Raw genomic sequence first — 20,354 nt, 5'->3', positions numbered from 1 at the left:
TGATTCCTAAAATGTGTAACTTAAGATTTTTTTAATTTAAAAAACAACATTAAACTCCTTTGAATTCTTACTTGCTTCAGTTATGCCTACCAAAATTTCTTCAGCATCCTTTTCCTTTGCATCATCCTTTAGATGATGCCGCTAGGATTTATCCTCAACTTATCCATAGGTCATATCAAAATCCACAATTTTGGCCCCAAAACTTGAGTTCAACTTATACATGAGGTCGACTTATAGTCGAGTATATATGGTATATTCTGAACATTTTCAAATGAAGACAGTTCCCACCTGAAATTGTTTGATTTCATTATTAATCATACCCATGACCTATAAGAATGTTAATTGTAGAAGTCTAAACAATAAGCATACCTGATTTGATTTTCATCCAGCATCTCATTTTTGTCATTAAATGGTTTCTCTTGTAAAAGACATGCATTTTCTGTACTTTGCAATAATCTCTGCAGTTGATGAAGGACAAGTGCTTCACATAATTCAAGGTCTTCTAGTTTCAAGCTGCCAGTTTCATTACAGAGGCTATAAACAAAAGAGGGTACTTAATGAAATGTTTACTTAAGCCCATTATAAGCAGTTACACTTATCCATGGAATGTACAATAGTTATCTCAGCACACAGATTTAATATAAACTTTAAAGAACAGAGTTGGATGAGATCAAATATCAATTAAACAAGCCTCCTCAGTGATTATACCCTTAGAATCATGAAAAGTTATTTCATTGTTGCCAAACATGTTAAAGTTGGTGTTTCCCCCTCTAAGACCACCAAGAGAACCACCACACCTCCAGATATGATGCTTCACTGTCTTTAGTCACATACTTGCTTCACTGTCTTTAGTCACATACTCGGGTTTCCTTCAGCTAAGAATGCAATGAGGCATTTTCAAAGTCAGCATCATATTTCTAATTTCTTCAGCTGATGACCAAAATGGAAGATTAGGATATGAGTCTACTAGAAAAGACTCTTCTGTACTCATTTTAAGAGCAAGACATTTACATAGTTCTTTCAACATCTTCTGCCCAGAATAGAAGAAGCAATAGCCTACAGAAGCATGGACTGGATACTGCTTAACGCATTATAAAAGTGTGGAAACCTAGGAGCAAAAAGGCTTAGCTCTACTGCCAAATACATACACCTTTGCTCTGAAGTAGCCCAATACAGTGGGCCCTTGGTATCCACTGAGGTTTGTTTCCAGGCCCGCCCATAGATACCAAAATCCATGGATGTTCAAGTCCCATTAAATACAATGGCCTAGTAAATTGGTATCTCTTATATAAAATGTCAAAATCAAGGTTTGCTTTCTGGAATTTATATATTTTAAACATATTTTCAGACCATGGATGCTTGGATCCATTGATAAAAAAATCTGTGGCTATGGAGGGCTGACTGTAGCATGATAAAAAGTAACCCTAACAGTAAATTGCTGAGATATGGGTGAACAGTAACCTACTGTTCCTGATGGCTAGCTACAAATCAGGCACAAACTAGACATAACGATACCTTGTTGAGTATGGCAAAATCTTTCTGCAGGGAAATTTTAAGTGTACAAAATGGCACTAGAGAAGAAGAATGTAGCCCTTTAACTGTTACAAACTGCTCTTCCTCTAAAATCTAAAATATGATGAAAAATTATTTAAAAATCAAATGGAGCAGCAAGGAAAGGTTTTTAGTATAGAAAAGACAGAAATGGATTAGACATCCCTTCCTATTTGCCTCTTTGTTCCAGAATGATATGAAAGAAAATGGCTCTTCTATATTTCAACTGGACTGTTAAATGTACATTCATTAACTTGAGGTGTGGGACTTGGGCCCAGCTGTTGTTGAAGAATGAAAGGTAGCACAGCTAATAACAAAGGGAAAAGCAATCCATAACCACCAAGAGAATTTCTTCCAGGTTTCAGACTAACAAAATTAAGCCAGAAGCTTTTTTACAGTGGTAAGGCTCCACTGATCTAATACTGAAGAAAGACTCACTTGCTGGTCTGTCTCCTTGCAGTTGCCTCCTTAGGCCATCAGATGTATGAATCAACAATACAGTACAGTAGTTTCCGTTTCTAACAATGAAGAAGAATATTTTCTTTGCTACTGACTGGGGAGGAACAAAGGCCACTTTGTTGGCTAGCAGAAAAAGGTCGACTGAAGCAGTGGCATACCCTGTCTTGGTGTCATCCAGTACAGGGGGCTCTGGGGGCGGGACTGCATGGCAGCGTGCATGTGCACATCAGAAAACATGTGCACGGCCCGCACCAGCCCTGAAAGCCCTGCACAGGCCTAGAGAGAAAGCCCCGCACTGGCCCAAAAAGCCCTACGGCAGCCTGGAGAGCAGGCCCCACACCCCCACGCCTGCCCAGAAAGACCTGTGCCAGCCTGGAGAGCAGGCCCAAGGCCTGGGCAAGGCCATGCAGGGGGAGAGGGACCAACTGGGTGTCACCCCCTCTTCTGTGGTGTCACCCTGCTTCTGGGGTGTCAGCTGGTGTGGTCTGCACCCCCACATGCCCCCAGTGATGCTACTGGACTGAACAAAGTGTGAGCTAAGTGTGTCTCCTGTGAAGAAATAGTCCTGCCAATTTCTTCATTAGAACCTTTATGAGCTCATACTCATCTAGAACCAGATTCTAAGTAGCCTGCACAGACAGAGACATTTACATACCAATCAAGTCAGCAAAAAATGAATGCTTAGTACGGTATACTATGCCAGATTCACTTGTGAAATTTATATTGTTATTTTATACTGTCCGGGCCAAGGCAGAAGGAACCCAGGATTCTTGTGAAGGGAGTCTAACTTGAGCAAAACTCATACAAAAGTAGATTACATAGACAAATAACATACAGTACTAATTATTTTTCCAGAATAAATAAAATTAAGCATTATACCTTATAAGGGTCTCCAGTTCTGGGGCAGGCACAGCTTTGTATCTATATAATACCTGGCATTCAGAAGCTGCTCTAACCACTGATTCCTCTATGAATTTCAGGAGATGAGAAAATCCTTCAAAGGATAAGCATACTCTGAAGAAATAAACAAACATGCTATTTACAATCCCTTAAAATATTTGTATAAAAGTACAAATGCAGAAATATGAAGTAGCCAAGAATCATGTTTGCATTTTCATATTTGTTTCCAAAATAGGTATAAAGCAGAGGATAGCATCTATTTCTTTAGCAAAAAATGAGATGCTTCCTTTCCCACTCAGTGTTTTATCATTCCTTTTTGTTGTAAGACTCCTTCTCTTCATATATACAGTGGGCCCTCTCCTTATGCAGGGGATCCATTCCGGACCCCCCCCCCCCCGTGTAAGGGAAAATCCATGTATGCTCACGCCCTATAGGAAACAAATGGGCACATGCACACAGTGGCTGTGTAGTGTGTGCGTGCAGGTGCACGTGCCATTGTTTATATTGTCGTGCAGCTTCTGCGTAAGCAGGAAGCCGCGTGGTGCACCCACGTAATTTGATTAGGCGGGCACACTGTACATACATTTATGTTCATACATGAACATAAAACAAACAAACATGTCATGTCTAATTCTGTTCAATGGAAAAACAAACTAGTTTTTAGAAACTCAATTACAACATGTTGGCTTTCGTTCAAAAACAGCATTTTGCCAAAATCTAGTATATGACCATAATGAGTGCATAAAATGGCAATGGAAACACTTGCTCCTGCTTAATATATAGATTGTATAGTGGCATCACTGAAAAAGAAGAAATTTGTAATATGCTTGAAAAAGCTTGAAATGTATCAGGCCATTTTCTGAACGTGCGTACACTAACAGGTTCCTACAGCAGTCTTACAATTTCTATTCCAACCTCACTTTGATTTTTTGCTGTGGAATCTTTTGTTTCTGAACTAATGCACCTACGATATGGAATACCATTTGCTAAGTGCAGAGCACCCCTTGTTGTACAATAAATATTACATCTATCACACTGTTACAGCTGAAAACAAGAGCTGTGTCTCATCTCATCTCTTCCTTCTAAGATCAACCTGTGTGACATGACATCATCATCTGATAACCAACCAATCCCAAGAAGCCATCAATGGCACCGAGCTGGAAAACCCATAGTATGAAGACTTCACTGTATAGGCTGCACATCCCTAGACGTTACATGGAAGGAAAAGAGAAAAAAGAGAACAAAGCACATGTGGCACTATTTTAAGTGATACCTCTGTGTCTACCAGGACCTTTAGTTTTAAGTTTATACTGTATGTCACAGAGATGTAAAAATGTATCTGTAGAAAGGTTCTGCTAATTTGATTAATACACATTATAATTATTTTCTGTTAGACCTTTTTAGCACAAGAAACTTGATTTCTTTTTTCTCTCCAGGAAACTATGTTCATGATAATTGGCGAATGCACGGACAAGATCTCAGATACAAACATGAGCAATGAGGCAATGAGTTAAAAACTAGGTCAAACCAACTTAGCACGTAACTGAACAGATCTCAAACATGACTGTATTTTTAAAAAACAATAACAACAACAACCCTATACCTATATGAATGGAAAAGACTAGTGGCCCCCTACAGGTACAAAACACAACTTGGACCTAAGGGGGACTGTAGTAAAGTGATATCTCTATATTGATGCAAATTAAGATTTAAGCATTTTAACAATGGGGTATTGCTAATCCTTTTACAGAGGTGTAAATAGCTATTCAGATTTTTATTTCACACTGCCTGCTTTGTTCTGGCATTCAGAAGCAGAATTCTACAAAGCAAACACACAGCTGGCCTATAAACCATACCACTGCAATGTTCAGTAGCCTTATCAAGATTTTTTTTAAATATCTTCAACTTTAACATATACTCTTGTTTGCTCACACAAAACTGAACTATTTCATTCAAACTGCTGGACACAACAGCAATGTACTTCCACAACAGTGACTGGGAACAGTGGAAAATGAAGATGGTGTGGGAGTGAAGTTTTCAAGTTTAGACTTAACACACAACAAACCAGTGAGAACACACAGGCAGTTCAACAGCGCTTTTCATTGCGCTCAAGTCTTACAAAATCTCTATTTCAACTAGCTCATTCCCTATTGTGCTCCTCCCTCTGGGTGGTCTTTCCAGGGTGCCACTTGAAGGGAATACATTAATAAAAAGGAGGGGAAGGAAGGGACACATAAATAAAGAAAAGCAAAATGGATGACATGGTGCAGCAGGCTATGGATCAGGGGTCAGCAAACAAGGGGTCTTTCTCTTTTACAGGTTGCTTCCTGGAAACAGTCTGATTAAGCTGACAGCTTGAATTATGTGTTACATTTTGTAATGCACAATCCATCTGTGCTAAGTCCTCTTGAATGCAGCTGAAGCAGCACAAGCAAAAGGTCTCTGCCTTGTTCCTTCTTAAACATGAGCTTGAAATACTCATTATCTTCCTAAGTGCTAAATCCAAGAGGCTGGACTTTTTAAAGCTGTAAATGAAGCACAGGTTAGTGATGGGAACTGACAAAGTGCAGCTTTTTACCTCCAAGTCCAGTAATACTGACATGTAGCAAATTTCACAACAGCCCATCCTACTCAATAGCTTGTTCACTGATATATCTTATGCAGGAGGGTAGAGACTAAAAGTATCAATAGCAGTAGGTTGGTAACTACAAGATGTCACAATATAGACATCTTGTACAAAGGGTATTTTAAAATGCGTAGGTGGGGAAAAGTCTCTGTGTACTAATACATACTAAAAAGTAGCAGAATTTGAAGATACATACTGTAATGATGGCCAGTAAAAAAAGGAAATGTAAGATTCAAAGATGGCTGAAGTACTAAACTACAATTCAGTACACTGTCAGGCTGCTTAAATCCCATTAAAGTTAGTGCGAATTAAGCTGCTTAACTGCACACATAAGTAAAGTCTTAAATAATTTTATTTGGATGGGAAGATGGAAAGTGTAGATTTAAAATACATAAAAACATAACAGCATCTATAAATTGACTCCACCATAGCTAATAATATGCCACTTCAACCACAAACATACAAATATATATATTTATATACTGGCAGAGTCTTTACAAATTCAATTTCTAGAAAAGTGTGAAATGCTAATTAAAGCTATACTTTGGATGATAACTGTGCATCACAGAAGTTATCCAGTTGACAAATGGCATGCAAAATTACATTAAGCAATGTGCAAAGATTGATCTGACTCGTGGTTTTTAAGGTAATATTTAAAAGATCTGAAGAAGGGGACTTCCTTGACTTATCTGTGATCATACTAAAACAGATTTGGGCAAGTGGTGATCCAGCTTACCACATGCATTCTGTCCAAAAAAACCAAACCCCATCAACAACCAAAAGAAATGGGATACAGGGAGAAGCAGAGCAGTTGTGACTGCAAGCTGCAAAGAATGCCAATGTCAATGAATGCTACAGTGGATACTGCCACAAAACCTATCCTCAAGAAGGCATAAAAAGTCTCTCCTCTCCAATGTAACACTGAGCGAGATAATGAGTATTTCAAGCTCATGTTTAAGAAAGAACAAAGCAGACAGATGGCAACAGGCTGGAAAGCTGAGCTGCAGATACTTGGACAGCAGCAAGAAAGTCAAAGAAACAAAAAAGAAGTCTGGCTATTAAGAATATGTATAGTTAGGCCAGGTCACCTGGGTGGTGATGTTATGTTAGATTTTTAGGGGATTAATGCAACTGTTTCAGCTTTCTCTGCAAGCCTCAGTGGCTTGCCACAAGGGGCGGTGGAACAGCTGACTAGCTGCTCAATGTAGTAACTTATCTGCTCTCAGTCAGTACAGAACTGTGATATACAGAGCAAGGGATGCTGCTGGAAGACAGCAAGGCTGAAGGGTAACAGTAGCCAGCAGACACTGCACAGCCCCACACTAGATTGTCAACAGGTGGGAGGAGTGCAACATATCATAGCGATTGGAAAAGAATGAAGACATTAATAACTTAGTTTTACCTTTCTGCAGGGCTAGGGGATGAACCTCCACTAGAGGTATCACAACATGTTTGTGAACATGGATATTCTTCTTTCTTGTTATATGTTGTGTTAGCTAATTTTACAGATATATTGTAGCCTACATCCTGTCCAATTTGCTGTATTTGTGGATTTATTTCTTCATCTTCCTCACTGTGACTCAAAGAAACTGTAAGATCACTGCTTCCATCTGAACTTTCTTCTTCTTCCTGTGTGTTTGTATCCAGATGTAGGCTATTTTTAACACCTAGTTTTTTAAAAAAGTAACAATATTATTTCTTCATAACATTATTAGTTTGCCTCTGAAAATATTAATTTATATTGCAAAGACTTAAAAATACACCCCAAAACAACCCATCAGGTTTGCATAGAATAGATGATCATCATAGCGTCTTTTTTTAAAAAATAAATAAATTATTTTTTCAAAAAATATTGTTCAAGGTAATGCTCAATAGAATAGACAAATACACTATTAATAAATGTTTTTAAATCAGCCAAAATATTTGACAAGTATTTTTAAAAGCTGGGAAAAAACCCAAACCATCTCAACAGCCATTCTGAAGGGGAATGTTTTAGAAATCAATGTATTATACAAAACCATAAAATACCAGAAAAAGAAAATGAAGTGGGGAGGGGAGACAAGTGTATTGTTCTGTCTGCCTCACAGGGTCAGTTTCCACCAAGATCCATAAATAACCAGCTGCTCTGTAGAACAGTAAGAGACGACAAGTCTTCATCCCCCGGCCTGATTTGAACTATTTGTCTAAGTTCTGTTAGGCCCCTTGATTTTCTCTCCCTGCCCACCACAAAAGACAGGGTATCACTATGAATACATAAATGAGGAATATAGTTAGAGATCTCTTATCAGTAAAATTGGAAAAAAACACCAACAGATTGGTAAATCATTATTACTAATCTACAAAGAGAAAAAAGTTAGTTACAACAATGATAAAATGAATAAAAATCCAATTTGAAAACCAAGTAATAAGTGGACCAATTGAAAGAAGTCTGACTTCCATCCCTGAATAAAACACAGATCTAAGATCAGAGGTGGTGAAACCTCTAAGTCTTTGGAGAGGCCACATTACTGTGTATTCTAGTTGAACTGCCCCTTTAAAGGCTCTCGGGTTCTGCTTTATTGCCTTCTTATATTCCTGTAAAAGTAACAAAGATTAAAGAGGAAAATGCCTCTATGCTAGAGGTCTCCAAATGAAACAAATAAATAACAGTGTTATCTTATGTGTATCCTTACAGACTTAGTAAACCAAGCTTGATGCAAGTTAAAAGTCTCCCATCACCACCAACAACCCAGGTACCCTGAAAAACCATTTCATAAATCATCACTATACCTGGGAATTTTTCTCTCAAGTGCTCATTTCCAGAAACAAACTGTTCAGGGCAACACACCAGTGAGACTGGCCGTTCAGGTCCCTGTTGATTTACAGAGTGCTTATGTGTCAGTATTTCTTCTTCCGATTTGTGGAAACTGTCACATTTTAAATCGGCAGTTCTGTTCTCAGGACTTAATCTTTCATGTAACAGGGAGTTGAGTTCAGCAGACATTTTACTTTCCACAAAATTACTACCACGATTATTTGTCTTGCTTTCTGCAGTTAAACAGCAAGTTCTTCCATCTGCAGGTGATACACTGGATGTGACTGGCGTTTCCTTGCCCATCAGCAGATATGACTTCCCATCTATTTTGTCAGACTTATTTGAGCGCTGTAGATCACTATTAGTTTGCACTACACAGCTGTCTGTCATATAACTATTCTGTGATGGTTGTCTACGTGAATGTGGGTCAGAAATTGAAAAGCCCTTTGTGAGCTTGGAAGATTTCTGCAGCGCACTGAAATCTTCAACGCTTGAGACAGCTGACATTTGGCGGCCCATGAAGATTGTTGCTGTGTGATAGAGTCCTCTTGACATGGCTGTCCTGGTGTTAATTCCTGCCTGTCTTGCTTCTGGCACCTTCTGCAAAAACAGTGTGTGAAATAAACAGAATAATTTTTTGTCACTGCAGTTCTGGTTTTTAAAAGATGGAGCACTGTTTGGGAGAAGAAGGTATTATCCATTTAAAATATACAACTACACATGAAAGCCTTTCATGACCCAAGGGAAACATACAGGCACAAATCTCTCTGAAGATTTGTTATTCAATCCCTGTTCAAATAAATGGGAAAACACAGAGAATTTTCCACTGAATTCTGCCTCACATTTTGGCAAATGAATCTACACTGCCAAACATCCCGAGTTTTTAACCTTTCCAATTTGCAATGAAGTCACTGAAAATGAAAACACAATATTTTGCTCAAAAAAGGAGAAAGATAATCACAAATTAATGATATGAAGTAGCTCTGCAAACAAGCAAATATGAAGTACAGTATGAGAGGCAGCCTTTGTCCACCTATTTCAGTACTGTCTACTCTGACTAGCAGCAGCTGTCCAAGGTCTTGGTAGTCCTTCTAATTCTTTCTGGCTGCGGTTCCTTAAAGCAGAAGTGGCAGGTACCGAACCACTGAGCTTCTACATGGAAGGCATATATCCTGCTATTATGAAGAGGTTTAGCTCCCCTTCTCAATCATGGCCCAGATAAGTTCCTGGCCACATTAGAATGTGGTAAAATATATGAAGTGTGACAATACCAGAAACAAGCCTTCATATATGAAAATATTATTTGCTTAACTTTCTTCCTTATCTTTCAGGGTCTGTTTATGTCAAACATGTCAGATGTCATTCACCTGCTCAAGTAAGTAGAGCACAGGAGTTGTTTTGTTTTGTTTGTTTGTTTGTTTTTTAACAACTATGTTAATCGTTGTAGCCATCTATGAGCTGCAGTGGACAGAGAGAACTGGGAGTAGTGTTGTAAAGAAAGCTAGGCATAGGTCAAAAATGGAAAGAACCTGGTGCAAGCATAACTAGGGAACAAAGCTGCCAAATAGAGAGGCTGTGCAGTCAGTATAAAACTTCTGTATGAGTCCCAAAGTTGTCCTACTTAAGCTCCACTAAACTAGATGGACTGCTGTATTCATGTACCCATTCCATTTATTTTAACAGGACTGGTGCAGAGATGTCCAGTGGACTGAGCCCACGGTACCTCTCTGTTGTCTGGTATTGAGTCATAAAGGCATTCAAACAATAAACTGACCTGTAATGTTTTTAAAACAGATACCAGCATTAAGGTTTCTTAACAGCAGGATGAACATATGCAATTTTAATTTATTTGAAATTATTCAATATGGCTCTTTGCACCAGACCCCTTCCAACAGGAGATTCATGTTGAATGCAAGATAGCAAAATTCCCCACCTACTGGCCACCACACTGACAGCAACTGAAAATTTAGGCCACCTCCTACCTCAATACGTCTGCCAGCTGTTCTCTGGGTTTCTAAAAAAGTCTCAGGCAATTCTGGAATTTTTTTAAAGGGAAAATAAAATTCCTTTCTGTTTTTTATTCACTCAGCCTCCCATTCTTCAAAAATTGTTAGCTTTTATGCAAAAGCACACTGATGTTAGAAAAAGAATGGAAGGGAATACAATGAGTTGGGATCCAAAGGACCCCAAGACTTTATTATGGTGATGATATTATGTTATACAGTACTATATACAGAATGTGTGTGTTATATAATATAACATAATCAGCTGGGCTCCAAAGTACTATGTATGGAACTTCCAAGAGTAAAGGGAATTTCCCAGCCTCCCTAAAATTGCTTACACCTCCCTCCTCCAAACCTTCAAAACTGGCAAATGCAGCTTATGGAAGGATTTGTTAATCTCTCCCCCCACACCACCAGCCTTGCATATACAGAAATACTTTCTGCTTGTGACTGGTATTTTTGGATCCCAACCATTACTTATAGCATACTCTCATTTATAATGTACATGGTTCCTTACAGAGGGCAGGTAATTTATAAAAAAAATGATTAAATTACCATGACAACAATTCACAATGTAGGGGCACAAGAGTAGTGAAGAGAAACTGAAATTCTGATACTCATAGGAAATGCCGTTTTCTTTAAGATCAAGGATTCCAAGGACAAACATTTTCAGACAACATTTTGAAAAAAACCAACCATGCACAAAGTAAGTTAGTATTTCTGAACTCTTATCTATATTGTTTCATAACTCCAATTCATTCAATGTGGAAGGCCTATGTCTACAGGTCAAGGATGGTGAAGCTCATTGCTCTGTATATGATGAAGAGTGGCCTAAATTCAAGGTTTCTTCACTTTTTTAATCTATGGCAAGTGAAAACATCTATAAACTCAGATTAATGCCTGCTAATGCAATGAAGAAAGAAAAATGGAAACCTTCCTACTATTACACACATGCACGCGCACACAGACCCACACGCGCACACAAAATAGTGTTGCCTCTGTTTCTTTCCTGATAAGAGTCTTAAATACCAAACAGTTAAATGCATAATAACATTTACTGGCAGCAAGACAGCCTGCTTAGCTGATACATAAAGCAGGTAAAAGGAGGAAAAGTTAATTTCTTGGCTGAATGATTCCATCGGTAGCTATAGGGCAAACTAGAAAGTCTTTTAGTAAAGTAGCAGTTGATTCTTCTATCAATCTGCAGCACACATACTCTTCCAAGGAATGCATTAAATATGAAAATCATATCCTGTTATCATCTGTTTCCAGCTTTCAGCCCAGTAAGCTTTCCTTAATGAATGCTGTAGCCTAAGGGACAAGCATGCTGTTGGCTTTTCTGAATAATGGAGTGATGCTACCCATTTTGGCTTATTACAATATCGACTAGCTGAGGGGGTTTCACACATAGTCACAAGTGACTACTCTTGCCAGCATGCTCCAAGTTATTACAAGATGTTTTTAGACATTTCATCTAAAAGAGCTTTCCTGCTTTTAGGGAAGAAAAACAGCTCTGGTCTTGAACTGTATCATTTATATGGAGATAGGAGGAGGGATTAGAAGGCTGCATTACTGCAGATATATAGCAGAATATATTTGAGTATTCCTTGTCAGGCTTTGTCTGTGGTTTAGATATGCAATCTTTTTTTTTCTTGGCTTCTTTTGGGAAAGAAAGGTCAAAATGTACACAATTATAAATGCTACATGTTTAGACTTAAATTTAGAAGATTTTGTCACACTTTTCAGTTTAAAATGTAAGAATACTAGATGAACAGAACACAATCTGGGAGGTGATTTTCTTCTTCTTGATTATTAACTCTACAATGAAAGAATGCATTTTAGCAATGTAGCTAAATGGTGGAAATATTCATGGAATAGTTTTTCAATAAAGTAAGACTGACTCTGAGTATATGTGTGTTTTAAAAAAGAAACTGAACTAATTGTGAGCATGATCTAGCCAGAGTAAGATTGTGAATACAATCTGGTCAGAGCTAAATACTTCCAACTCCCAATGATTTAAATGAGAGAGACTGAAACATGTCCTTAAGTTTCCTATTCAGATCAATGGAACTCTGAAACATTAAGCATTAAGGACTCAGCATGAATGCGTCTTCCATGCTTTTGAAATATTCCCACTTACCTGATTTTTAGCATCATCTCTCTCCTCCCTTTTTAATATATGTTTTGTGTTAAGACTCCATTTACTCTTAATTTCTCTTTCATATTCTGCCTAGTATAAAGACACATAAATTCAGATTAAGCAATCTTTTTATCAACACAGGGTGTGATACAGCCAAAGTACAGTCTCGCTAATTTCACTGGAGGGATAGTTTAGCACATGTTTAAACTCACTCACTGAAACTAAATTTCAAGTGTTCTCTTTGTGTGGGCTTCAGGCCCACAGTAATAAATACACATTATACATTGATATAAGGACTTTCATATCTGAAATATATCACAAATCATCAAAGGTTAAACTATTTCCTAAATAAAATGTTTTCTGATACATTTTATTACAACAACACATATGACACTTTATTGGTTCATTCTTCCTTACATATGAAATACCATATACCAATTTATATTTTGCTGTAGCAAAGAAAGCAAAAGCTATCTCAGCCTGCATTAATAGAAGAATAGCTTCCAAGTCGAGGGAAGTAATAGTCCCACAATATTCTGCATTAGTCAGGCCTCAGCTGGAATACTGTGCTCAGTTCTGGGCACCTCATTTTAAGAAGGACACAGACAACATGGAGTGAATTCAGAGGATAATGAGGATAAGAGGTATGGAAAACAAAATATATGAGGTTGAAGGAATGGGCATGTTCAGCTTGGTGAAGAGAAAACTGAGGGGTGACATGTTTGTACTCTAAATATTTCAAGGTGTAGGGTTGTTCTTTGCTGCCTCAGAGGATAGAAATAGGTGTAATGGTTTTAAGTTACAGGGGATTAGATTTCAATTGAACATTAGAAGGAACTTGTTGACAGTGAGAGTAATTTGGCAGTGGAATCAATTGCCTAGAGAGGTGGTGGGATCTCCTTTGGATGTCTTCAAAAAGAGGCTGGACAAAATTGTCCAGCCTCTTTTTGAAGACATCCAAAGGAGATCCCACCACCTCTCTAGATAATTGATTTTATTGCCAAACTGTTCTCACTGTCAACAAGTTCCTTCTAATGTTCAATTGAAATCTGCTGGGGATGCTGTAGCTAGAAATCCTGTATTCAGCAAGGGGTTGGACCTGCTAGGGTCTCTGCCAACTCTAAGATTCTATTATTCTATTTGTGTTCACCATGGCCCTCCTGTATTACCTTGTATATTCTTTTTAACATTCATCTAAATATAAAGTTGCATTAATCTAAATATAAAGTTACAGAACTTTTATATCATCTTTAACATGTACCACTCATACACAACCTCTGACTCCAAGATAAATTCATAAGACTTTCAAATGGCATATACATTACCAGATACTCCTATGCAGATTGCTCCAACAAAAAGAAAAGAGACACCCAAATTAATATAGGAGTGACCAACTGTGGTCCTTTACATGTTATTGGGTTGCAGTTCCCAAACTAATAATAAAACTAATACCAAACTAATACTAAAACTAAATCTAATACAACCAGTGGTGAGGGATCATTGTAGGTGAAGTCCAACAACACCTGGAGGTCCACAGCTGTCCACTTTAACAAATATGGAGTAGAAACCAATGAACACATGTGATGTGGAAGCCTCCAAAGTAATACAGTTCATCAGTCAAACAATTACCTTTTCATTCAACAACAAATGATCATTAAAATGCTTCAACAGCGTATAAAATCAAGTCATGTAGTACACAAAGAAATATAGGCGCAAATACATAAATCACAGCACCAATCCATTGCATAATTAGCCATCAGGTACACAAAACCCCATAATATTATAGGAAGAATAGTCAAAGACCTATATATCATCAACCCTTCTCTAATTTCCAAAGCTATAAGAGCATTTTGGCTCAGCACATTACTTAAGTATATGCATGCAGGCAACACAGAAACAAATTGTTGTACAAAGGCTTTCAGGACTTGCTGATATCAGATTCATAGGTGTGATCATTCTGTTTTCATTAAAATTCTCATTCATTTTTAAAGTACAGTATATAATACCTTTAACTCCTGAAGGGCCTCTGAACTTGAAGCAAACTTCTTAATATGAGCTTCAATGGAATCAAATTCTTTCAACAAATCTTGGTTCCGAAGCAATGATTCTTTTTGGCGTTCACATATTTCTTTCAGGTATTTTTTTAGCTGTATGTATTTCAAATTAGTCCTATGCAAAGGGGTTGAAAATAAAAACATATCTATAACTTAAAGACAGAGAAAAAGATTAGCTATGCCATGTATTCTGGCTCATTTTTAAAAAGGCAAATATCCTTGCAAAAAAGATTCTCATGGGGAAACTGCCCTAAGCCATTACTCTTAGAGGAAAATCTACAGAGTATGAATTGCAACAAAGTTTGTTTCCTTTCCACCTTGAACTTGCACAGAGACTTCTTCAATAAAATGTTCAATGTAGCAATCAAGAAAATAATTCTACAAGTCTAGTCCACCCTACATGAACTTCTTCAGGCCTCAGTATATTTCTCTTCCAAGAGTCAACAGCAGAGACTGGAAATGTTTCCTATATCCCAAGCAATTCTTCATTACACTCAGGCTGCATCCGCACTGTAGAAATACTCCAGTTTGACACTGCTTTAACTGCCATGGCTCAATGCTATGGAATTTTGGGAACTGTAATTTGTTGTGACACTAGAGCTCCATTCAGCTCTGGTGCCACAACAAACTACAATTCCCAGAAATCCATAGCACTGAGCCATGGCAGTTAAAGCAATGTCAACCGCAGTATTTCTGCAGTGCTGATGCAGCCTGGGTGTAATGAAGAACTGCATAGGATGTAGGAAACATTTCCATGCAGCCTCAGATAATGTACGTGAATGATACAGAAATACTGTGCACAGTACACAAATTGTATTGGATTAAGTCATCCAAAATGGCCATTGTAGTTGAATGCTGAAGAGAAATCAGGCTGAGAAAAGATGCATTAAAACAAACTGATTAGTGTTAAGAGGCCCAGGAAGAACAAATAGTTCTTCCAATTGCTCAAAGAACTGAGGACTACTGACTTCTCAGTCCTGCTTCCTGAGGGCACCATTAACCACAGTTTGGTTTGGACTCAAAAAAAACACCTGGGAGAGGACAGAGAAAGCTAGTCAGTGTCCAGGCAGAAGACACTCAAAGGATCAGTTTCATTGTACTGTTCCATTATTCTTGAAAAAGATTGAAGATTTCCGAAAATCAAAATTCATATTCCACTTTAAATCTTTCAACTGGAGAATATCTGATAGTGGAGGAAACACTAGTTTATACATACAACAAATCCCTGAATTCCTAATTTCAAACAATATTTAATATATAACTTGATGGGGTTTACAAATTATTTTTAAAAATAGCAGTAATGGCAAACTTTGCTTAACATCTTAATGAAGAGTAAAATATTCTGGGGCAGTATTTATTTTAGCATTCTTGAAGATGTATTTCATCTACCAATTTCAAGTTTTACAAGAGATCTGAATCAGGCTTTGAAGAAGCACACAGTAAAGGTTTTCCCATTTCTCCACAAGACACAACCATCTCCATGCAGCCTGCATTCATTCCTGCATCATGGCAAGCTTCTGGTTCTTAAATTGTGATGTGCTTGAGCAGCATGCTGCTATGCACAACATATTTGCTCTCCCTTCATGTGCATGCTGATAAAGAACTTAGGTGACAACAATTAAACATTACATCCAAACATGGAACTATAGTAATTGATTTCAAATAAGCCATGATTGGTGTCTAACTTTAAAAAATATTTATAGGTTTATACACAAAACTGGCTTTTGATCAAGTCTTGTTTAGAGGCTGTCCCTTTTCAACTAAGCCTGTGCAACAACCCATGAGGGAAGATTTACAGATAAGATTTGGGGAGAATTTAGAGTAGGGAGGGCCCTCCAAATATTGCTGTACTACAATTTCCATTAGCCCTTGCTATTGGCTCTGCTTGTTAGGACTGACAGAAGCTGTAGTCCAATGGCAGTTGGCTCCAATGACTTGATGAGTTGCAGACGCAGTCCAATAACCTAGAGCAGGGATGGGAAAACTGCAGATCGTGGATTGTCCTCAGATCTACTTTGTGGCCTCAAAGCCCACAGCAGTTCCCCCAAACCTCCCCCCGGGTCTACTGTCCAAAAATAGCATCTAAAGCCCCCAAAGCCTCTTCCATGAGTCACTACACAGGCTTAGCTACATTAGTCTATTGTAGCAAAGAATATGAACATTTAACATTTCATGTTAATTTTATCCTATTTTCTACTTAACAATGCATTTTAAAGGCTTATTGAGACAAAATATATAAAACATACATCCCAGTTTAGTTTCTAAGCACCGCAAAGCACTATGAGTCCTTTGTATCATGTAAGACCTATTCCAGTGCCTCTTCTGCCTATTTACTATTCATACTCTTGGAAGTATGAAAACTTTCTTCCAGCACAGGGTTTTGTTTTTTTGGGTGGTGGTGGTGGTGGTAGTGAAAGCAGGAGATGAGCTTTTCCCCAAGGCTGTCTATGCCAGTGGGGTAGAGAATCAAATTCCAGGTTTTGGTCTGAATTTAAAAGCTGTTATCCAAAGTGTGGGAACTATTTTAGCAGCCCATTAACTTAGAAGCTACCAGACACCACCTCATCTCCTATGATTCTATTTCATGGAAGCACACTACTGAATACTGGCATCTGTCCCCACTTAAAAAAATACTAATTGCACCTAGTACAGTGTGGCTTAATGGTTTGAATGTTGGACTATGACTCTGGAGACCAGAGTTTGATTCCCAGCTTAGCCATGAAACATGAAACCCTCTGCATGACCCTGGGCAAGTCATATGCTCTCAGCCTCATGAGAAGGAAATGGCAAATGTCCTCTGAATAAGTTTTGCAAATAAAACCTCACAATAGGTTTGCAGAAATGACTTGAAGACACACAACAACAACGTACAGTAAATTAGTTAGTTATTATTATTGTTGTGTAACAATAAAGTAACTATTTCTCAAAAGTAATTTTAATTATTTTATAAGAATAAGAAGGCTGTAAGTTAGTGGCCTCTGGTAAAAAAAAAAAACACCTCACTTTTCTTCTGCCAACCCCATCAATTTAACATCCAACACAAAGTACAATGTAAGTTAGAACTTATGGTTCAAGTTTCCCAGCTTGGCCCTACCTTTCTGTGGCAGTGCGACTGCATGTTCCTATGAGGCAAGAGGGTATGCTGTTGGTAGCACTGTTGGTGGTAGGGTCTCCCATGTCAGAAAGTCTTTTTTTGCTGAGCAGCCAGATAAATGTGCATAAAACTACCAGACACTAACAGCAGTAAGGAAAGGTGTGTGTGTGACACTGGCAAAGGAACTCTCAGGGACAATGACAGTAGCACCATAGCTAATTCTAAAGGAGTTAGTACAGCGTAGAAGCCTCCTGAAGCCTTTTATGATGAGACAATCAGATTGGATGACACTCAAACAGCTAATGGGGAAGAGTGGAAGATTAGTACAAGTAGCACTGTGTCTAATGATGAAACAGGAGTCAAGTTGAATGGAGATTCACTGATCACATGCACAGAGGTGAAAGTCCAAAGCTATACACCATATAAAAACAGAAGTCAGTTGAAAGGCAGATAAGGGAATAGGGATTCAGTCAGTTCTGGGTGGGGTTAAATTCTCCCGGAAAACGCAGGCTGGCTGCATCAGTGTATTCCTAGAGCCTGGAAGATCAAGTCTCAGTGGCGGCCAGGAGTTCCTTTACACAGTTATGGTTTGTACGCCTTCTATGCCTGTTCCTAGACACATTGGATCTGCCCACAGTGACACACGCCTCAGCTATATCTCATTGGATTTTTGTAACATACTATTTGGGGCTGCCTTCAAATTCAGCTGGTCCAAAAAGTTGCAGCCACATTTTTAACTGGGGCAGGCTTCAGGGAGAAAACAACTCCCTTGTTAGAACAGCTTCACTAGCTGCTGGTTCATTTCTAAAAACAAATCAAAGCACTGGTTATGACATCTAAAGCCCTATAAGGCCTTCCCATATGAGTCTGTCCATGTTCTGAGATCCTCTAAGGAAGGCCTCCTCTCTGCCCCAGTATCCTTGCATACCTCTGGTGGGAATAAAGGGGAGGGTCATTTCTCTGGCTGCTTCCAGGGCCTGGAACTCCCTTCGACTGCCACCCTCTCTGCTATTGTTCTGCAGGCAAATTACGAATTCTGGATTTCAGCAGGCCTTTAATTTTATCATTACCTTGGTTATATTTTTAAAGTCGGTGAAGAAAGTTGACAGGAAGAAATTAACTCATTCGTGGTGCTGGAAAAGAGTTATATGGATAGCATGGAGAGATGAATGGGTCTTAGAGAAAATCTAGCCTAACAATCACTAGAAAACAAGGTAACTAAACTGAGCTGTCATATTTTGGACATATCATGTGATGACATGACTCTAGAAAATAAGATAATGCTTGGTAAAGTGAAAAGCAGTTACGAAAACAGGACCACACTACGGCTGAATTGGTTCAAACAAGAAAGCCATGATCCCGAGTTTGCAAAACCAGAGCAGGACAAGTGATGAAAGGAGATCTTGGAGGTCTCTCATTCACAGTGTTGTCATAAGTTGAAGTCAACTAGATGGCAAATAATAGCAACCATTTAGTCAGGCTACACCCACACAACAAAACATTACACCACAAAATGAACATCTCTCATAAAGATACAATCCAAATGTGATTTTGCTGAGCACAAAAGTAGTTAAAACATTTAGTCTTTTATTTTGGAGTCCATAAGCTATTAAAATAAAAGTCATTCTATAGGTTAACATCTTTGAAATCCAGTTTTGAATCTGTCTCACTCACTTCTTGCTAGCTATTGTATCCCGGGTCAGTGTAGATAAATTAATAAGAACAATTTTCATCTGACAGTCCTACCTTGAGAGCATCCATTTGTCTAACAAAAATGATGTTTATGCTAGAATTATTAGAAAGATTTTGTTCTCTAGAAGGTTTTGCAACGTATGAAACCTATGTGCACTTCCTCTCTGTTCATGCAACTGATGATTCTTCCAAATAAAGTTTCTCCATCTGACCAACTCCTCTCTCTCTGCTAGTCCAACCCAACAATGTTGTATATATATATTCGTTTGAAAAAAGGTTATTAATTAAAAGTAATTAGCTATTTATAATAATTAGTTATTTATAACTAGTTACTAACTGCAATGTTCCACTTTCAGAACTTACTTACTTTCTCCTCTCCACTTAAATCCTTTGCACCACCCAAAAAACAACTTCATATGGTCCCCCAGCTTTCCATAGCTGGTTCCATAAGGGACAAATATGAAATTACAGTGTGGAGGGGGACCCTCCCCCACAGTTACAGTGGATTCTACTATACCACCAGAGGAATTCTATGAATAGATCCTGCTCAAGCTCTCATCATATATAACTACCAAAATTTAGTAAATGAAGTCACTGGCTCCTGGTGTTCCTATTCTCATTCTAGATAACAGCACTTTAACCCAAACAATTCCATAACAGCAACTGCTGATTCATATCTTCTACTTGTTGGCTTATGCAAGAGTTGCTGCTCAAACCGAAAACATATCACAGACAGCTGCTTTTTGTTCTAGTAGGTGGGGTAGGGCCAACCAGAATAGTATGCAATGCCTTCTAAGTCTTGGAGCATTTTGGCAGTCCACCAATATGAGCTGTAGAGCTTTATTATATGCCTGTGAACACATATGTATGCAGCTACTGAGGCTCTAGATCTAAAAATGCCACCTCCCCAAATCAATACATAATTGCTACACCTTGAGAACTGAAGTGCACCAGGGAATTAAAATGTTTTCAATGATCACAAATATAAACACAATTTCATTAATATTTCTTACAATTTAATATCTGAAATCTTTGCAAGTG

At 38.2% G+C, this 20,354-nt stretch overlaps 2 protein-coding genes across 4 annotated transcripts in view; one reads left to right on the top strand and one right to left on the bottom strand.

Annotated features, from left to right (window-relative positions):
* The window catches only part of LOC149316829 (thrombomodulin-like), a 902,913-nt gene that overhangs the window by 827,194 nt on the left and 55,365 nt on the right, over positions 1-20,354 (top strand). The window lies entirely within an intron of this gene.
* The window catches only part of LOC149316830 (centrosomal protein kizuna-like), a 90,119-nt gene that overhangs the window by 48,508 nt on the left and 21,257 nt on the right, over positions 1-20,354 (bottom strand). For 2 of the 3 annotated variants that reach the window (XM_089516360.1, XM_089516361.1), the window contains exons 3-8: positions 14,480-14,642; positions 12,474-12,563; positions 8,306-8,930; positions 6,939-7,203; positions 2,890-3,024; positions 370-534 (exon numbers count right to left, since the gene is read on the bottom strand). In XM_089516360.1, the coding sequence (XP_089372486.1) occupies positions 370-534; positions 2,890-3,024; positions 6,939-7,203; positions 8,306-8,930; positions 12,474-12,563; positions 14,480-14,642 (1,443 nt within the window). The remainder of the gene's footprint in view (positions 1-369; positions 535-2,889; positions 3,025-6,938; positions 7,204-8,305; positions 8,931-12,473; positions 12,564-14,479; positions 14,643-20,354) is intronic. The other variant, XM_089516362.1, reaches the window with a different exon arrangement.

Source organism: Sceloporus occidentalis, unplaced genomic scaffold (assembly GCF_023333645.1).
Source record: "Sceloporus occidentalis isolate IW3139 unplaced genomic scaffold, rSceOcc1.0.p SCAF_3, whole genome shotgun sequence".
In the NCBI taxonomy this organism is placed as follows: Eukaryota; Metazoa; Chordata; class Lepidosauria; order Squamata; family Phrynosomatidae; genus Sceloporus; species Sceloporus occidentalis.
This window is presented reverse-complemented; position numbering and strand designations above follow the sequence as displayed.